Source organism: Leucoraja erinacea, chromosome 26 (assembly GCF_028641065.1).
Source record: "Leucoraja erinacea ecotype New England chromosome 26, Leri_hhj_1, whole genome shotgun sequence".
In the NCBI taxonomy this organism is placed as follows: Eukaryota; Metazoa; Chordata; class Chondrichthyes; order Rajiformes; family Rajidae; genus Leucoraja; species Leucoraja erinaceus.
The window spans coordinates 3668445-3689587 of NC_073402.1; the positions used below are offsets into that span (position 1 = coordinate 3668445).

At 43.3% G+C, this 21143-nt stretch overlaps 1 protein-coding gene across 1 annotated transcript in view; it reads left to right on the forward strand.

Moving 5' to 3' along the window:
* The window catches only part of LOC129709602 (glutamate receptor ionotropic, kainate 3-like), a 593488-nt gene that overhangs the window by 262565 nt on the left and 309780 nt on the right, over window positions 1–21143 (forward strand). Inside the window, exons 7-8 of the mRNA XM_055656054.1 lie at window positions 4780–4923; window positions 9513–9620. Coding sequence (XP_055512029.1) covers window positions 4780–4923; window positions 9513–9620 — 252 coding nt within the window. The remainder of the gene's footprint in view (window positions 1–4779; window positions 4924–9512; window positions 9621–21143) is intronic.

Genomic DNA, 21143 nt, shown 5'->3' on the forward strand with positions numbered 1-21143 from the left:
GAGGCATGCCATCAGCATAACATGTAGGTCAGCGCTCTCACATTCTGTTTCTCGCCAGCAACAAATGAACAAAAACATCCTTAACACACCAGAAAAGCCCATAAAGCCCAATATTTGATTAGTTCAGTTAAAATAAATCAGTGAATTATTTTGCTGTTCACAAAGTGTCCACAAGGAAAAGTAAAGCTTTGCTTGTATTGAGCTTTTCACAAACTCAATTTCAGCAAAATAATTTTACGGTACTTGACGTGTTGTCCTGTGATGATGGTTAACATCCAGTATCTATATAGATCCCACATCTGCAAGATGATAGCTGCGAGACTAGCATCTATGCGACTACCTGATGATGATGTTATGTAGGTTATGAATGAGATCCAGCATGGTTAATGGAAGCAACAGTGTAAATCATCAGAAATGTTGTGGAAATCTGTTTCGAATGGTGACGATAAAGGCTTCTTAATCTTCACCCCAGTCCCAGTGATATTTGAACGCTTCAGAAGGATTATAGCTCAGATATTGTCAATGGCAGTCAATATTTGCAGTGGGTGCGGTGTTGTGTGATGGAAGGTAAGTCTCAAACTTCTCCTTTGGGATGGAGAAGGAGCGTGGATAACAAGGGAAATCAGGGATAGTATCAAAGCGAAGGATGATGCGTACAAATTAGCCAGAAAAAGCAGCATACTGGGAGAAATTCAAAGACCAGCAGAGGAGGACAAAGGGCTTAATTAGGAAAGGGGAAATAGATTATGAAAGAAAACTGGCAGGGAACATAAAAACTGACTGCAAAAGTTTTTATAGATATGTGAAAAGAAAGAGATTAGTTAAAACAAATGTAGGTCCCTTGCAGTCAGAAACAGGTGAGTTGATCATGGGGAACAAGGATATGGCGGACCAATTGAATAACTACTGTGGTTCCGTCTTCACTAAGGAAGACATAAATAATTTGCCGGAAATAGCAGGGGACCGCGGGTCAAAGGAGTTGGAGGAATTGAGTGAAATCCAGGTTAGCCGGAGAGTGGTGTGGGGTAAATTGAATGGATTAAAGGCCGATAAATCCCCAGGGCCAGATAGGCTGCATCCCAGAGTACTTAAGGAAGTAGCTCCAGAAATAGTGGATGCATTAGTAATAATCTTTCAAAACTCTTTAGATTCTGGAGTAGTTCCTGAAGATTGGCGGGTAGCAAACGTAACCCCACTTTTTAAGAAGGGAGGGAGAGAGAAAATGGGGAATTACAGACCAGTTAGTCTAACATCGGTAGTGGGGAAACTGCTAGAGTCAGTTATTAAAGATGGGATAGCAGCACATTTGGAAAGTGGTGAAATCATTGGACAAAGTCAGCATGGATTTACGAAAGGTAAATCATGTCTGACGAATCTTATAGAATTTTTCGAGGATGTAACTAGTAGCGTGGATAGGGGAGAACCAGTGGATGTGGTGTATCTGGACTTCCAGAAGGCTTTCGACAAGGTCCCACATAAGAGATTAGTATACAAACTTAAAGCACAAGGCATTGGGGGTTCAGTATTGATGTGGATAGAGAACTGGCTGGCAAACAGGAAACAAAGAGTAGGAGTAAACGGGTCCTTTTTCACAATGGCAGGCAGTGACTAGTGGGGTACCGCAAGGCTCAGTGCTGGGACCCCAGCTATTTACAATATATATTAATGATCTGGATGAGGGAATTGAAGGCAATATCTCCAAGTTTGCGGATGACACTAAGCTGGGGGGCAGTGTTAGCTGTGAGGAGGATGCTGCTAGGAGAGACTGCAAGGTGACTTGAATAGGCTGGGTGAGTGGGCAAATGTTTGGCAGATGCAGTATAATGTGGATAAATGTGAGGTTATCCATTTTGGTGGCAAAAACGGGAAAGCAGACTATTATCTAAATGGTGGCAGATTGGGAAAGGGGGAGATGCAGCGAGACCTGGGTGTCATGGTACACCAGTCATTGAAGGTAGGCATGCAGGTGCAGCAGGCAGTAAAGAAAGCGAATGGTATGTTAGCTTTCATTGCAAAAGGATTTGAGTATAGGAGCAGGGAGGTTCTACTGCAGTTGTGCAGGGTCTTGGTGAGACCACACCTGGAGTATTGCGTACAGTTTTGGTCTCCAAATCTGAGGAAGGACATTATTGCCATAGAGGGAGTGCAGAGACGGTTCACCAGACTGATTCCTGGGATGTCAGGACTGTCTTATGAAGAAAGACTGGATAGACTTGGTTTATACTCTCTAGAATTTAGGAGATTGAGAGGGGATCTTATAGGAACTTACAAAATTCTTAAGGGGTTGGACAGGCTAGATGCAGGAAGATTGTTCCCGATGTTAGGGAAGTCCAGGACAAGGGGTCACAGCTTAAGGATAAGGGGGAAATCCTTTAAAACCGAGATGAGAAGAACCTTTTTCATACAGAGAGTGGTGAATCTCTGGAACTCTCTGCCACAGAGGGTAGTTGAGGCCAGTTCATTGGCTATATTTAAGAGGGAGTTAGATGTGGCCCTTGTGGCTAAGGGGATCAGGGGGTATGGAGAGAAGGCAGGTACGGGATACTGAGTTGGATGATCAGCCATGATCATATTGAATGGCGGTGCAGGCACAAAGGGCCGAATGGCCTACTCCTGCACTTAATTTCTATGTTTCTATGTTTCTATGACCAATGTTCTCATTTCCAATCCTTGCCAAAAACTATGTTTCTGCCGCTCTGTAAATGTCCTTTCAGGTTGAAGCAGACCATATGTAAACTCAGCATCGACTTGAGTCCAAGCTGACTCTCTCCTCCATCCTGAAACCCATCAACTTTGACCCCTGGAGTATAGCCTGCTCTCGCTACTCATTTAAATCAGTTTAAATCATTTAAAGCAGGGTCAGAGACTCGGGTTCAATCCTGACAACGGGTGCTGTCTGTACGGAGTGTGTACGTTCTCCCTGTGATCGCATGAGGTTTCTCCAGGTGCTCCGGTTTCCTCCGACACTCCAAAGACGTACAAGTTTATAGGTTAATTGGCTTCAGTAAAAATTGTAAATTGTCCCTAGCGTACAAGATAGTGTTAGTGTATGGGATAATTGCTGTACGGCATGGACTCGTTGGGCCGAAGGGCCTGTTTCTGCACGGTTTCGCTAAAGTCTAAAGTCTAAATACATTCCTCTTACAAAGTCTGCCCAGCCTCTCTAAACTCCCGGTGGATCCGTTCATTCCACCCGCCATGTCCAGAGTAAGTACATTTGGCTGAGGAACAATTATTGATGAGGAACCCAAGCAGCCCCCTGGGTGTCGAGCACAATAGTTCTTTCTCTGCCTCGGCAGACAACTTTGTTTGACATTTAAGGTTGTATGTAAATACATGGCCAATATTGACTCTGGATAGGAACCAGTTTGAAGGAGTCAGTTTGCTCTCTCTTACTTTGGAAGAGTGAGTCAATTTTAAACTGTGGTTGAGTACAGTCAGCTGACCTCTAAGAATAACAAACCTTGTTCAAATTCTAATATTTCATAAAGACGATAATCTCTATAAAATCAACGTGAAAAACAGGTCGATATTAGTCAATTGGTTTGCAATACATAATCTCAGGGAAGGTACAGTATCCCTCAAGGTATGTCCTTATGAACGGCTAAAATAGCTCTGGAGCTGGAAGTGTTGATTGTTAAATATTTCCCCAGGTACCATTATCAGAGATAGAGAAATAGCACGGAGCAGGTCCACCGAGTCCGCGCCGACCAGCAACCCCTGCACACTGTCTTTATGCTACACAATACGGATAATTTATAATCTTCACCAGAGCCAATTAACCCACAAACCTGCACGTCTTTGGAGGTACGGGAGGAAACTGGAGCACTCGGGGAAAACCAACATGGGGAAAACGTACAAACTCGAGACAGACAGCACCTGTAGTCAGGATTGAACCTGGGTCTCTGGCACTGTAAAGCGTCTGTCCCACTTTCACAACTTAATTCACAACCTAGTTTACTCGTGGACATTTTTCATCCGGCTAGAAAAACGCCCCGAACTACTTGATGCCATGAGTACCTACGACTAGCATCACGGCCTGCCACGACCTACCTATGACCTCCTACGACCTCCTATGACCTCGTGACGACCATGCTGCGAGTATGAGTCAAGGGCAAACTCGACAGAGGTCGTGAATTAGGTCGTAAAAGTGGGACAGGCCCTTAAGGCAGAAACTCTACCGCTGCGCCACCATGCTATCCTAAAGAATTTGAAATGGCGTTTCCATCTAGCACAGTGTAACTAAATAACTAAAGCAAATTTCGATTTCTAAAATTAATATAACCTCTTTTGTCCATCTCACTCCTATCTGAGGGTGCAACCAAGTTAGATGTCGGTCTTAGAACCATAATAGATCCCACCAAATACAACCATCTTACAGCCAGTATAAAAACCTAAATCTTAAGTAAGCTGTGATTGGGAAAAAAATATCAGAACAAGTCTTTTACTGTCAAGAATAGATTTACAGATTAGTAGAGTTATCTATATAACTTAGATTTAGATGACAGACAAACAATAGATGACAGCTAGCCACCTTGATTTCTGATAACCATTATGAAAGCAACCTTTATGAGATATAATATTTTGAAAGGGGCTGCTCAGAATTAATATAGCAGTGTTGACAGAATAATTTATAGTGTAAGTAATGTTACAATGCACTGTAATATCTATGCTATAAAGCTTACTTGTCAAAAGCCTGCCGGCTCAGAGCTAACGTGTGCTGTCGTAAGCAAAGACATTTTGAGAAATCAACTTAAACAGTTTTCACATTTATTTCAGACAGATGCTGCTCTGACATACGATGCAGTTCATATTGTATCAATGTCCTACCAACGAGCTCCTCAGATGACGGTTAACTCGTTGCAGTGCCATCGGCACAAACCTTGGCGATTCGGGAGCCGTTTCATGAACTTCATAAAAGAGGTAATAACCGGTTGTGAGAATACATCCGTAAGGTCAATTAGCTCATCCTTTATAGCAGCAGAAATAGGCCATTCGGCCCCATCAAGTCTGCTACACCATTTCATCATGGCTGATTTATCTTTCCCTCAATTCAATAATGATCATATTTATACCTTGTATCATACTTCTCCTTTGACCATCTTCCCCTTTGATATCTCTTTTTCACGCCTCACCGTCTGAAGAAGGGATTCGACCCAAAACGTCACCCATTCCTTCTATCTGGAGATGCTGCCTGTCCTGCTGAGTTACTCCAGCACTTTTTGTCTATTTCGGTGTAAACCTGCATCTGCAGTTCCTTCTGACTCACTTGTACCTTTAAAGCATTGCCAGTGTTTCCAGTGTTTCCGACAATGCCATTGTCATAAACCAGTCCTTGATTTAGTTTCATGTTATATGGTTTAAACGAGATGTGTGGGGCATGTTTTTACATAGAGAGTGGAATGCATTGCCAGGGTGTTGAAGATAGATACGATAGTGGTATTTAAGAGGCTTGGGGATGGGCATAAGGATATGTGGGGAATGGAGGGATGTGGATCATGTGCAGGAAGAGATTCATTCATAAGTTCTAGGAGCAGAATAAGGCCATTCGGTCCATCAATTCTACTCCTCCATTCAATCATGGCTGATTTATCTTTCCCTCTCAGCCCCATTCTCCTGCCTTCTCCCCATAACCGCTGACACCCGCACTAATCAATGTGAGTGGCTGTGTCCATTAATGTGTTGTGCTCATTTCAAGTCTATTGGCATTAAGTGGAATCAGATCTGCAAATGAGAAACAGTAGGTTGTAGATGCTGGACACGTGAGCAAACAAATAAACTGCTGGAGGAACTCAAGGGAGCAGGTAGTATCTGTAGAGAGAAATGGACAATGTTTTGGGAGTTGAAGGCAGTTTCTTCTGGCATTTTCATGATTGAATGCTGGGGTGATTATGGACAGGAAACTATAGACATACAATGCTGATAATACCTCTTTTTTCTCCTTGAATTTCCCTTTACCACATTTTTCATGGTTCTTTCAGAATTGCAATCAGTTGAACAGCAAACTAAAACCCAATTTAAGGCTATCAATTTCCTTGGAAGTAGCCCCACTAACATTTAAACTGCAACTCAGATCTAAACTGCAGAATTGATATTATTGGAGATATATTGTAATTGCATCAGGTATGGGCATTTACATGAAGAACTGTTCTTATTGGAGTGGAGGCAAATAAGAGATGACTTGAAAGGAGTGTTCAAAATCATGATGGCTTTGATGAAGTTAATAAGAAAAACACATCCCAGTGCACCAGTGACTAGATATACTTCAAAAGGTCTGTTTTTACTTGCCAGGCTTTGTTCTGACCCTCCTCCCACACACACACACACACACACACACACACACACACACACACACACACACACACACACACACACACACACACACACACACACACACACACACACACACACACACACACACACACACACACACACACACACACACACACACACACTTGATTAAAAGACTCAATTATAATTTTGAAAGTGGAATTACATAGAGGAGTAACATTTGCAGGGTGTTGATGGTTACGTTGGTGAATGACATTAATTTTTTGAAGTATAAGCATATTATTTCATTTTCATTGTTCCGTTTTTGGTACATATGACAAGTAAACACACTTGACTCTTGACAAGTATGATGGACTGAATGGCTACCTTCAGTACTCATATTCATCTTCAGGCAGCATGGAAACAGGCCCTTTGGCCCTACTCGGCCATGCTGACCAAGACTATGGCTTCATTAAGGTTCATAATCCAAGGTTTCCCAGAGCATGGTCATCTTCAATGTACATGTCTGATGCTATGTATGGTAGATCTTGTGCGGGTATAAAGATCAGATACATGGTGAGTGTGTAGCCAGGACTTGAGGGTCTGAGCTATAGGGAGAGGTTGGGCAGGCTAGGACTGTATTCCTTTGAGCTTAGAAGGATGAGAGGTGATCTTATAGAAGTGTATAAGATCATGAGGGGAATAGATAAGCTAAGTTCAGGTTCACAAGCAAGTATTTCCTTACGGCCATCAGACTATTAAATACCACAACCTCCAAATAGGCTCCAAACTACATAGACTTGGGGGCATTGTTTTTGTTGTTTGCTGACAGACATTACAATTGGACAAGAAACTGTTTGAATTGTCTTGATCAACAGCACTGACTTGGTACAATATTATAACAGAGAAACGTTCCATTAATCAACATTTCTAATATTATGGGAATAATAAAAATAATGTTCTGTGATGTTTATAGCAGGCTCTTCCTTTTACATTGCCTTCTGGAGCCCATAAAGGTTATAATGTGTAAAGTATGTTCTGTATCGTCACATAGCAACAGAGGCAGCTGCTTCTAACACTTACTCTGCAAAGAGTTTAATGGTTCAGAGACTGATGCATTTTATTGCAGTTGTGTGCTGGCCTTATTATTGCAACTGTAACACACATGGATCAGAAGTCCACCTCTAGCTCAACCTCAAGTTCCATCGGGTAGCGCTTCGATGACAGCCTCGGCTACAGTCTGTCTGTCCTTTTCGTCTTTTTTTGTTATTTTTAATGTGTTTAAAAAGTTTGAGTCAATGTTCTCTGGTTTGTTTTATGTTGGGGGTTGGGGGAAACGTTTTTTCAATCTCTTACCTTGTGGGAGATGCAATGGTTTTCCGGATCGTATCTCCGGTCACTCTGCGGCTTAACATCACTGAGCTGGAGGCCTTGCTCGGGACTGACTTTGAGCCCCACTGCGGGGCGTTGACTTACCATCGGAGCCGATTCCTTGGCTGGGATCGTCGCTTCCACATAAATTTCAACATCAACTGTGGATTTCAACATCAAGGGCTCGCAGTCTCTGGGAGAGACCGAGTCGGGAAGCTCCAAAACCGCACAACGATTTGACCAGCCCCGACCCGGGGTAGATCGGCCGGTGCGGGGGAGCTGAGAATCCCCTCCCGGTGCAGGAGCTTGATCGCCCCGATGAAGCGGGCCCGCTGCGGGCTACAGGAGTAAGATCGTCCCATCAACAGAAGGTTAGAGGCCCCCGACCGCTGGAGGACAAAGAAGGGAAGAGATTTAACTTTTTTTCACCTTCCATCACAGTGAGGAATGTGGAGGAGTCACTGTGGTGGATGATTATGTTAAAATATATTTTGTGTGTTCTGTTGCTTTTTATTAGTACTGTATGGCAAATCAAATTCATTGTATGTTGCAAAATATACTTAGCTAATAAAGTATAACGTATGATTCTGATTCTGGACAGCGACGCATGACCAGATCCCAGCCTTGATGCCTTGTTGCTCCCCCTGTGTGGTAACTCAGTTTTACTTCGTGTTGGAAGGAACTGCTGATGCTGGTTTACACCGAATATAGACACAAAATGCTGGAGTAACTCAGCGGGACAGGCCACATCTCTGGGTGACAATTCAGGTCGAGACCTGTCTTCAGGCTGAGTTTTAAGTTTATTGGCCTAATGTTATTAGATTCATAATCAAAGAGTCATGCGGTGTGGAAGCAGGCCCTTCATCCCAACTTGCCTACACCGAACAAAATGTCACATGTACACTCGTACACCTGCGTTTGGCCCATATCACTAAAACTATTGCTATCCACCTGTTCAAATATCTTTTGATAGATGTGATAGTATCTGCCTCGGCCTCAGCTACTGCCTCCGGCAGCTCATTCCATACACCCACTACCCTTTGTGGGAAATAGTTACCTCTCAGACTCCTCTTAAATCTTTCCCCCTTCACCGCAAACCTACATCCTCTGTTTCTCTTATTGTTCAATACAAACCATCCCAGGTTTTCCACAAGAGAATATCACTTCAAACATTTGTGATCACAGGCCATTTGTTACCAAGCTGCTCCCAGGCATTACAAACAAGGCGGATTGCGAAGAGCGACACTAATTCTACAGCTCGGCATCAGATTTGTTCCAGTGCAGTTCCAGGGAGGTTCTCCTGCGGATTCATTCATCATTCCCCTACAGCTCCTGTCACAAGTCAGCAGGTGCACCCACCGATACAGACCAGGGTGAACCCAAGTTTCTAATTCATTAGGTAGCAGCACATTTGCAGTCACCGTGGGTTATGAAGGTTAATGAGAGAGCTAATAAGACGTTCCACCACTTTCCAGTTAGTACTCCACTCACTCCACTCCTGACAGATACACGCACCGTTACAAAAGGCTGGGAGATAAGAAGCTTGCAATAGGAACTGGCGAGATGAAAGCAGCACCCTTTCTTCTTTCCAAATGACATCTGAGCCACTGATGAGACACATAATCTTATTAACGTCTGAAACAAGATACATGACTTTCACAATGGCTGTGCCTATAAATCAGTGCGTTGAGCCGAATGGGATTCACAGAGCGAGCTGCAGCCAGTGAATGAAGAAAGGCAATGATTAATTAACCATATTCCACAAGGAGGGGGAATTAGGATAATTTCATTGTGAGATTGTAATTAAAGTTTACTGTTGTAGTAATGATTTGTATTGCTGTGTAATCACCATGCTCTATTTTCCCTTTGAGGCTCAATGGGAAGGATTAACAGGCCGAATCATATTTAACAAAACCACTGGACTACGCACCGATTTTGATCTGGACGTCGTCAGCCTGAAGGAAGATGGACTGGAAAAGGTTTGCATGTTTTCCTACTTTTCATAATTATTTTGGCCGTTGTATGTGTAAATGTAAATGTAATATTTTGTAACAGTCCACATGGAGCATTGTCTCTCTCATAGCTGAGGCTTAAATGCACACTTACATTTAGTGAGATCTGCAGCTGAAAATACAGGCATACACAGGCACACACACAGCACACACACAGTCACACACAGGCATGGAAATTGTTATCAAAATATGGAGGGGACCGGGGGACAGGGGGGACACAATTTATTGGCGGCGGCGCACGCATGCGCACCCGCACACACACACACGATGCTTCGGAGGCTCAATCCAGCGCTAAATGCAGCTCAACTCACTTCTCCGCGCTGGCTGTAAACCTGGGCCATATTTCCCGCAGGTCCAGGCAGGGCTGTAGGTTAACCTGGCAGGAGAGGCAGAGAGGCTGGGTTTAGCGCTGCTTCTCTGCGCTGGCTGTGGGCCTGAGAGTACAGCTCCAGTCTGACACCCGACCTCTCTGGCCACACGTGTGGGGGGGGGGGGGGGCAATCGGGTGTGGGGGCACTCGGGTAGGGGGCGGCCGGCGCCGGAACCGGGATCGATCCTGGCTGCGGATGAGAAGCAGGTCTGTGCCACGTCTCCCTTCTCCAATCACCGGGCTCTATCCTCAGTCCCACCCCACTACTTCTGCCTCTGACCGACACTTCCCTCCTCCAATGATCGTGCTGAATCATCATGTCCCGCCCACATTGCCTGCAGATGTCTCTCTCGTCCAATCGGCACCCTCGATCAGCAGTCCCACCCCCACTGTCTCACGGAAAGCGGAGATTTCACCGGCTTTTAAAATCCGGATTACAAAAAATGGGGGGGGGGGGAGTACCCCCCTTCTCAAAACAGGGGGGGATGTTTCCCACTTGCCCATCCCCCCCGGGATTTCAGCCCCTGGTCACACACAAACACACACACAGTCACGCACAGGCACACACAGACACACACATGAACACACATGCACACACTCACATACAGACACACACATGCACACACAGCCACACAGTCTCACACACATAGTCACACACAGACACACAGCCACACACTCAAACACAGACACACACATGAACACACATGCACACACTCACATACAGGCACACACAGACACACAGTCTCACACACACAGTCACACACAGACACACATTCAAACACAGTCACACACATGCACATACAGACACACAGTCACACACAGACATACACATGCACACGCAGCCAAGCACATACATACATTCACACACACACAGAGACACATACATACACATACAGACAGAGACAAGCACAGATACGGACAAACACAGATACACTCAGGCAGAGACAGAGCTCTGATCCAAGAAAATAGGATCAAAATCTTATGGAAACATAGCAGATCAAGCAGTATCTGTGGAAGGAGAAACAGAGTTAATGTTTCAGGTGGAGAACTTTTCATATAATTTAATGAGTTGAATTAGATTTATAATGAGCAATTACCAGCCCATCAGCCAGTACCTGATGGTATCCTTCAGAAAAATGATTAATAACACCTTTACACTGGATGAAAAAATGAAAAACGATTTTTTACGGTTTTAACTGTTTTAAAATTATTTACTTTAAAAATTATTTACTATTTTCAGTCTATTTACATTTCTATCTACATATTATTTACTACATATTATTTTGTGCTATCAAGGGTGTACGCTACAATGAATGTAATTTACCACACACACGCTCAGAACGATGGCGTTTGCACGAGCCATCCATTACCATATTTTTGAAACCTAATTGGGGAAGCCACTGATGCTTTTATGATGTTTCTTGAATAAGTGAACAGAATGGGTGGCACGGCTGCACAGCGGCAAAGTTGCTGCCTTATAGCACCAGGGACCTGGGTTCGATCCTGACTACGGGTGCTTGTCTGTATGTAGTTTGCACGTTCTCCCCGTGACCTGCGTGGGTATTCCCCAGGATTTCCTGTTAACTCCCACACTACAAAGACATACAAGTTTGTAGGTTAATTGGCTTTGATAAAATAGTGAATTGTCCCCGGTGTGCGTAGGATAGTGCTAATGTACGGGGATCACTGGTCGGCGCGGGCTTGGTGGGCTGAAGGGCCTGTTTCCATGCTGTATCTCTAAAAACTAAACTAAATTGTGCAACAAAAAAAAATCTGGATGAGATTAAAGGGTGTCTAAGATAAATACATCAGTATGGTTCCAAGTTGATTTTGAGTCTCTGTGAGTTAACTATCTCAGTTAGGACACCACATTTTGTTAAAGTGGAAAGCGAAAGGGAATACAAATCATTTATTATTCTTTCTCCAGCTCACTTCTTTGCAGCCCTTCTAAGCAACTCACATGCATGATGATAATAACTGTGTATAACAAAAATATTCCACCAGTTAAACGGGGTGGTATGACTTGGCACATGGCATGTAAATAACGCATAAGTACAGCACAGGAGCAGGCCTTTCGGCCCTCAATGTCTGTGTCATACATTATGTCAGGTTATGGTGAGAGAATGGAGCAGCTGGGCGTGGCATGGTGGCGTAGCGGTAGAGTTGCTGCCTTACAGCGAATGCTGCAACGGAGACCAAGGTTAGATCCTGAGTGAGATTTTTCCGTGATCTTCGGTTTCTTTCCACGCTCCAAAGACGTACAGGTATGTAGGTTAATTGACTAATTGGCTTGGTAAATATAAAAATTGTCTCTTGTGGGTATACGACAGTGTTAATGTGCGGGGATCACAGGTCGGCGCAGACCCGGTGGGCTGAAAAGGCCTGTTTCTGCATTATATCTCTAAACTAAATCAAAATGACAAACAAAATGCTGCCTTACAGCGCCAGAGACCCAGGTTCGATCCTGACTATGGGTGCTGCCTGCACACAGTTTGTACATTCTCCCTGTGACCACATGGGGTTTCTCCTGGATCTTCGGTTTGTAGGCTAACTGGCTTAATGTAATTGTGAATTGTCACCAGTGTGTAGAATAATGTTAACCTCCAGGGATCTCTGGTCGGCATGGAATCGGTGGGCCGAAGGGCCTGTTTCTGCACTGTATCTCTAAACTAAAGAGGATGTTGGCATTTAGTTTTACATATGATATGATATTTTGTTACATTCAAGATAGTCATAAATGAGATGAGGAAAAACGTTTTCACCCAGAGCGTTCTGAATCTGTGGAATTCTCTGCCACAGGAGGCAGTAGAGGCCAATTCACTGGATGTTTTCAAGAGAGAGTTAGATTTAGCTCTCGGGGCTAAAGGGATCAAGGGATATGGGGAAAAAGCAGGAACGAGGTACTGATTTTAAATGATCAGCCATGGCCATATTGAATGGCAGTGCAGTCTCGAAGGGCCGAATGGCCTACTCCTGCACCTATTTTTCTATGTTTCTCTGTTCTATGTTTCTAAAAACAGGGGAGAAATGGTGGAGTAAGAACAGAGTACGTGTGGATTGACCTGATGAGTGACTGATTACTATCAGAATGACAATTGCTCGTTTCTCAGCTTCCCCCAGTCTAGTTTCAGTAAGAGCACTGAATGTAGCACTTCAGATTCAGATTCAGATTCAGATTCAGATTCAATTTTAATTGTCATTGTCAGTGTACAGTACAGAGACAACGAAATGCATTTAGCATCTCCCTTGAAGAGCGACATAGCAAACAATTTGAATAAATGATATTCACTTGAAACAACTAGATTTTATTTTACCAAAAGCGCATCACGGATCACACACTGTACCTATCCCACCGTGGGTTCGGTCCTTGTGCCTGCGTGTTCTAGCCCTCTAGGTCTCGCTCAGACAGACACTCCAGAAGGGTACGTGGTCCTGAGAGCTCTTCCAGAAGACTGACGCTGAGCCTCGTGGTCGCGGACTTTTATATGTCCCGGGACGTCGAGGGCCGAATCACATGGGGGTGGTCTCTCAATCACGCAATTACAGATATCGATTAACCTCATACATAACAGGCATTTCCCTAACCCAATGATACAGCAGCTCAATACATTATATTCGCAATGGACTTCGAGATGAAGTCAACTTGGAAACATTTACCCTGATTTACAGAAAACTCAGACAAGCCTCAACATCTCCAATCAACACTTGGCAAAGTCAAACTCTGCAACCTTATTTACAACTATTTACAAGGTGTATGTCTGGTTTGCAGCCATCCAGTCCATTCTATGCAATTTGCATCAGATTGGTAGGGTTAGCAGGGCTTCCCATTCTTTGCTTGCAAATTGTATCTAAGCTCCTGATACTCTGGCTCCTCTTTGCAGCCTGTACGAGCTGTGCTGAGAGTAATTCCAATTTGACCAAGTCTCCCAGCAACCCTGAAACTTAACCCCATTTTGAGGTCCCAGCTGCTCCAATTTAGCCAGGATTAATATTCCTTCCTTTTATCATAATGATAACCCATCATTAATGATAGCGAAAGTGGCTCAATAATCAGCTAACCAGATATACATCAGTGTGCTTTACATTTCCCATCTATCAGTAACACAAAATGATGATGTTTCTTCTCAGAAACTTGTCAAGCACCCCTAGATTTCAAGGGCATGACTTCACAAGTTCTGTCTGAGGAACTTCCCGAGTTTCCGTGGGCGCAAATTCCCTCCATCCGTGTTACTGTCCATCACCTTCCACAGTCGAATCTAAACCCTAGAAAATCCTAAGAAGCTTGGGACAAAGCGAGTTACCATCATGCACTCATACATCCCCACACATTCACTATTTATATTTCATTTGAACCTATCCTTATTCTATTATCTATTTGAACCTATTATATTGTAATCTATCCCTATTCATATCTGTTCCCTAACATACTCTTTATTATTCTAGGATCAACACTAAATATCCTTCTTCATCCACACACGTCGTTACTATGTATATCTGGTGACAGGTAATCATATAATTTTCCACTGGGTTCGGTCCAGATTCCCCTACAGGCGTGACTTTAATTTGAGGCAAACCATGATAAAAGTTCCAATTTAACCAGATTCAGTCTCAGCCTTCAATTACTATTCAAATTTCAATGCCCATTTCCTCTTCTCACTCCACTGCATTGTAGCCAATAATACAATTCCCTTCCAATTCCTATGGCATTCCCAGCTGTTCAAATTTAAACAATCAATTTTTTTTACTATTAATTTCATCCTAAGTCCAATCACAAATGCCAAATCCAGGGACAATTTCTTTCCACCTTGACAACATACGCCTTTTTACCATCAAGAGTTAAACAATTTAAGTCCATTGGGCAAATACACATCAGCTCTACTATTCCCAATACAATCCAAGTTTCCCCCTACAGTTAACCAAGTCTGTCCTCTATTTTCTCTTATTTATGTATGCACTCTTCACTATGGTAACTAATTACTATGTTAATTCCCCATGATGTTAATTCTCTACTCTATTAGCTATTACTATATTAGCTGTTTACTGTATTGGCTTCATTCTATATCTAGGGGTTTTTTCCCTTTTATTCTATTGGCTTCATTCGTTGTCTAGGGGTTCTCACTTTTACAGTTCTCAACTACTGAATAATTCCTTAATCCGGTCTCACAAAGGGAAGTCCTGTTGCTCACAGTTCCTCCTTTGACCATTCCCAATTATATTCCAATTGCAATTACCATTTTAAGTTCCAAGTTTAATTCCAATTTTAATCCCAATTTTAATTCAACTCTCATATTCCCCAAGTGATTCCATATGACCAGATCTTCCCAAGTTCCATCCTTCTTCCGAACAATCCTTTGCATCTTTTCCCGCCTTTCTGAGGATGAGATAATAGCAATGTTAGTTAATACTCAAACTCCAAAATAGTCCTGTGTCAGATTCCACAAGTCTATCCCAATTCATCACCGCACAATTTCGAGACCGAATCCACAATTTATAAATTTATTTCTAAAACCCATAATTTAGACGCAATTCAGGTATTCTACTCCAAACCGCAGAGAAATATTTTATTTGAAATCAGTCCTTTTTAGTGAGGTTTGTCCCAGAAGTCATTATAAGTCATCGGTGTTATTTCTTTCACAGATGTTTAGAGTGTCCTTTTTTCTCCTTCCTTTTATTCCTCCAGTAGCTAGGTGAAATTAAAGTTGGGCACTAGGGTAGGTCCTTTTCTTCCTCCTTTCTACTGATGGGGTCAGTTACTAGGGAGTGGAGATACAGAGGAGCATGTCGCTCTGCCTGCTGGTCTTCCCAAAGGTCTTAATGGGGCAGGACTGTATCAATTATTCTTGCTGGTCACCTTTTTCCGGGGAGCTACATTACCTTTTGCTGTCTCCTTCCCGATCTTAGGGGTCTGTGCATTATTTTACCTCACTCCCCAGATAGTGTCTTGTTGACATACTGTCCTGCAGGCACAAAACTCAGCAATACATTGGTTCAATATCTTCTTTCCCCACTCCCATTCTTCCTGCACAGTAAGCTTCTTTCTTCTCTCCCTCGTGCCATTTCCATTCCTCAGTTGTTATCTCTTCCCACGCTAGCTACTATGTTTCCTTGTCGTATTTCTTCCTTTACTGGGGTTTCTCTGAGAGTCAGATTCGGTGTATCTTCCCCTATTTGGAAGGGGTGATGTTCCTATTCAATGTACAGTAGTGTTTCTCAGGCCATGTGAGGATGTCTTTTAATTTTATCAGATGGTATTTATCAGATGGTATTTATCAGATGCAGCTAACTGGCAGGTCAGAGCTACCGAAATGGGCTGGACTGTTGGAATGTCCCTTCCCCCTGATCCCCTGCCAGTGTCCCCTTCCTCTACTTCCAGGGTCGCAGGAGCCTCGGTGCCCTCTTGGAATCCATTGGTTTCCGTGACCCCGTGGCCTCCTCCTCTGCCCCCTTCCTTCCTGATGATATTCTCTCATGGGACACGACTGAGTCCAGTGCCCTAGTCCCCCACAACTAAAACACTGATCGGGCTGGATTGCTCTACAACCTCACCAGGCAAACCTAGGAAAGGTTGGTTCTGTAAATGGTCTATCCTGGCCTTGAGGACTTCTTCCTCCTTATCCCCATTTGTTCTAATCTCTTTTATTCGGACCTCTAATCTCCGTGCTGCCATTGAACCAAGCTGCCTTTATGTCTGATTGTCCGTAGTCTGGGAAACATTTATACCTGTTGCGGACATCTCCCTTCAAACACATTGTCTACGGAGAGTTCTTACTAAATTCTCTTCTGTGGTGACTTGTTCCGACACCATAATATTATTTATGTCTGGACCAATCCATCCATATTCTCCCCTTATCTCATCCCCAAAAAGGCTATTTGTTTTATCCCAGTATTTTATTCTTTCACTACTGGAATCCCTAATTAATTTTGGCACCCATGTCGATGAAGTCTTCTTTCTAGCTCCTGGGTTTCCCTTATTAATCTCCACCAGTGGGGCAATCCCAGGAGATAGAAGATCTCTTCCCGATGTTTCTATGTCAGATTCAAATTTAGGGGGAGGAGACCAAGTTAGCGTTGACTCCTGTGTGCCTGCTCGCCAGCTGCGCACGGTTCCTCTGAATTGGGAACATGAGAGTTCTGTGAGGGACACTGTGGCTCTATATCTACTCCAAAGGACTCTGCCCAGTTTGGCATCTAATTCCCTTCAAGGTGTGCAGACCCTTTCTCATTCTTACCCAATTTACCTGATTTAATTTCCATTGGCACCTTCCCTTTAAGAGCCGTTTCAGCAGTCTCCTTTTTGATAGATGACACTCTCTCCTGTTCTTGCTCCTGCTGTTGGCGTATTAATTTTCCATGTCCCCGCTCTGAAATGTCCTGAGAAGGATCAGTTCTATTATCTTCTCCTATTCCCAATTTACAAGCCGCCATTCTGAGGGTGGATAGGAAAACACATTCCTTCTTTATTTTTCTTTTAATGAAGAATGCCTTCCACATCTGAATTAACTCGTTTGCTTCTTCACTATTCCCATAATTTCTAACGATTGTCTCTATATAGTTGATCCCGATTAAAGACTTTATTCCCCCCAATGGCCAAAGTTGATCTTTCAAAAGTGTGTTTAATTTTTCTGATAATTCCCTCAGTCTACGTGCTTCATTTGGAAGCTCCCCGCAAATTATCCTTATCGGGCTTTCCAATCTGTTTGATCAATCCTTCTCAGAGACATTCCCCAGCTCAGAACAATGGACAAAACACAAAGTGTAAAATAAAGGTTCCAGCCACTAACACCTCTTTCTCTCACAACTTCTCCCAGATGCCAAGGTCAATGGAATCTCTCCCACACAATGGTCAATGATCTTTCCGATTCGCACTTACTCCAGCAATCGCCTCCTTTCAACTATCTCCCAATCACTCCTGTTTAATTATTCAAACCACTCGCTCCTATTCAGTCTCTCCCAACTCTCTTATCAGCTAAATCACAATCGCTGCATTCAATTCAAAATTTTCAAACAAAGGGTCTAACTCCCACTCGCAGTCTCTCATGCAGCAGTCTCTCTCTCTCTTAATTAACTTTAAGTTGGCACAAACAAATAAAACAAAACCATGCCAACAAGACTATAACTAAGAATGAAAATATTCCCCCGATTATCAATAACCCAAATCACACCCCAATATAAACTATAATCATACAGTAAACCCCACTTTAATCAATCCTCCTCGTAGCACAATCAATCAGCAGGATGACTCCTCCCCCGACGCAGCGATCGAAGGATTACAACCCCTGATCAAACCACCCCGATTCAGATTCTTACAAAACAATCTTAAACAAATAGAATATCTAAGTTAAACACTACGAATATCTAACTTAAACACACTCTCGCTTCAAGTTTTAAATCTGTAAACACTCGCACAAGCAGCAACACAATGATGGTCCGCGGACTTAAAATGATCTAAATCTTAACTTTTAATTACTCTAAATATATTTACATACAGAAAATTTTCACTAAATCCTGATCCTACACCAATACAAAAAAACTATTCTTTACAATTTACAAAATGATTTAAAGCACTAGCGCACAATTCACGGACACTTGATCTCGACGTCGAGTCACGCGGGTATCACACAGTGAACCTGTCCCTCTGATACCGGAGATTTTCCCTTCCTAGTTAACTCTTTGCTGAGGGGTACTATTCCATAAATGATTACATTTCCTCCCAAATGTTACTAACCCTCTGCTAAGACTGGACTTCTGTAGGGGGACCTCTACCCCTCCTCTTTAAGTTCGACAGAATTAGGGGTACCCTTCGCTATTCGAAGTACTTTGCGTCAAGTAGGGAGGCTCCTGTCTCTCAGCTACTCTTCGCTATCGGGTACTAATCAACAATCGACAGAGGGTTACAACTCACTGTTGATCAGCCGCTATTCCGAATCAATCACGGACATGCACCAACTTCGAAGTTCTATATACAGGAATTTGAATCCCACCTTACGCAGAACATCAGTATATTTGGAAATTTTGCTGCAAATTTAGACGAACTCGAACTCCTAATTTTTAGTGCGTATCGTTTTTACTACGTGGGCTCTCGAATCAGCTAAAATTGCCCAATTAAATTCTTGAACAAACTAGAGTATTCTAGCCAATCTATACCCAGTTTATCCAAGGCTCGGTACCTTCTCGAGGCTTCTCGTCCCAAACTTCAGGGAGAGACTCAGATACCTACACACAGACACACCATCTGCTAAGTACTGAGGAAGCAGCACCTAGCCGCTTCTCGCTGTGAATTATCAATGCTGTTTTTCGAAGTGTACCTCCTCAATTCATGCTCCTGGCAGCGATTCGGTCGAAGGCGAGACCTGTCTTTTAATACCCCACCATTTGTTTACCAGGTCAAACCCTGGGCCACTCCTAGTCCGATGAAACAAGTTTGGCTCTCGTTAAAGCAGCTGCAGTCTGCCCAACTACAACCAGTTTTAGGCCTCTAACCAAGGACTGGGCCTCTAACCCAACCCCAGCAGGGCCACTAACTCTAACCTGGTTTTATGGGCCTCCAACCCAAAGGCATGCTAACCACTCTCCCATGCTTGTTGGACTGTTCTAATGATCTCGATTAGACCCTTTCCCAAGCACGCAAATGATCGATCCGCTCCGACTCACAAAGTGCCGAAATTCAATGGGAAAACTGCACAGTGGGCCAGATTTCTGCACACGCGATCGCAACAGCTCAACACCCTTGATTGCAAGGGTGTGTATGGGGGTCTTTTGAGATCCCAGATGAGCCCCCATTGATAATTGCTCATTTCTAAGCTTCCCCCCCCGTCTAGTTTCAGTAAAAACACTGAATCAAGCACTTGAAACAACAACATTTTTTAAAACCCAAAGCGCGTCACAGGTCACACACTGTACCTATCGCACCGCGGGTTCGATCCTTGCGTCTACCTGTTCAAGCCCTCTAGGCTTGGCCCAGACAGAGACACTCCAGAAGGGTATGCGGTCCTAAGCGCTCTTCCAGAAGATTGAGGCTGAGCCTCGTCGTCGCGGACTTTTATAGGTCCCCGGACCTCGAGGAGCCGAACCACATGTGGGTGGTCTCTCAATAACCCAATTACAGATATCGATTAACCCCATACATAAAAGGCATTTCCCTAGCCCAATTATACAACAGTTCAATACATTGTATTCACAACGGGCTTCGAGAGGAAACCAACTTGGAAACATTTACCCTGATTAACAGAAAACCCAGACAAGGCTCAATACCTCATCCAATCAACACTTGGCAAAGTCAGACTCTGCAACATTATTTACAACTATTTACAAGGTGTATGTCTGGTTTGCAGCGATCCAATCCATTCTATGCATTTTGCACCAGATTGACAGGGGTTGCAGATCTTCCCATTCTTTGCTTGCAAATTGTATCTCAGCTCCAGACATTCTGACGCCTCTTCACAACGTGTCCCAGCTCTGCAGAGAGTAATTCCAATTTGACCAAATATTCCAGCAACCTTGAAACTTAGCCCCATTTTGAAGTCCTAGCTGGTCCAATTTAGCCAGGATTAACAAGCATAGTGGCGTCCTTCCCGGGCATCATTATAGATTGATAACTTGCGTGACAAAGAGCTGTCCATGATGAAAAAAGAGCGAATAAAAATATATTTTATCACAATCCTTTCTTCCTGTCCTTGTGATAGAAAATACTTGCATAGGAATAAATGAGACTATTATTGCCAATGGCAAAGCAAAAGAGATCAATCAGTGAGAATGCGATACAAAATGCAAATTAACTTGAACACATGACAAATATGATAGCACTAGGAATGAGAAATATTTCACTAATAAATCTTTTATTGTTAATTAAGGAATAATTCTTATTATAATGGAAGTGTATCCATCTATCTTGGTGCTCTAAATGTGATTAGGTGTATAGCAAAGATCATTAGCAATATTGACTATTGGATAAGAAGCAGCTAATTCTTTCAGTAACATGACAACTGCGAGGTGATGTGGTAGAAATGTGTGCAGTCATGTGTAACAACACATTCAGTTCCCTACATTACTCCACGAGTCTCATTAAGCTGCAAAGATTGCAGAGAAGATTTACGAGGATGCTGTCAGAACTCGGGGGGGGG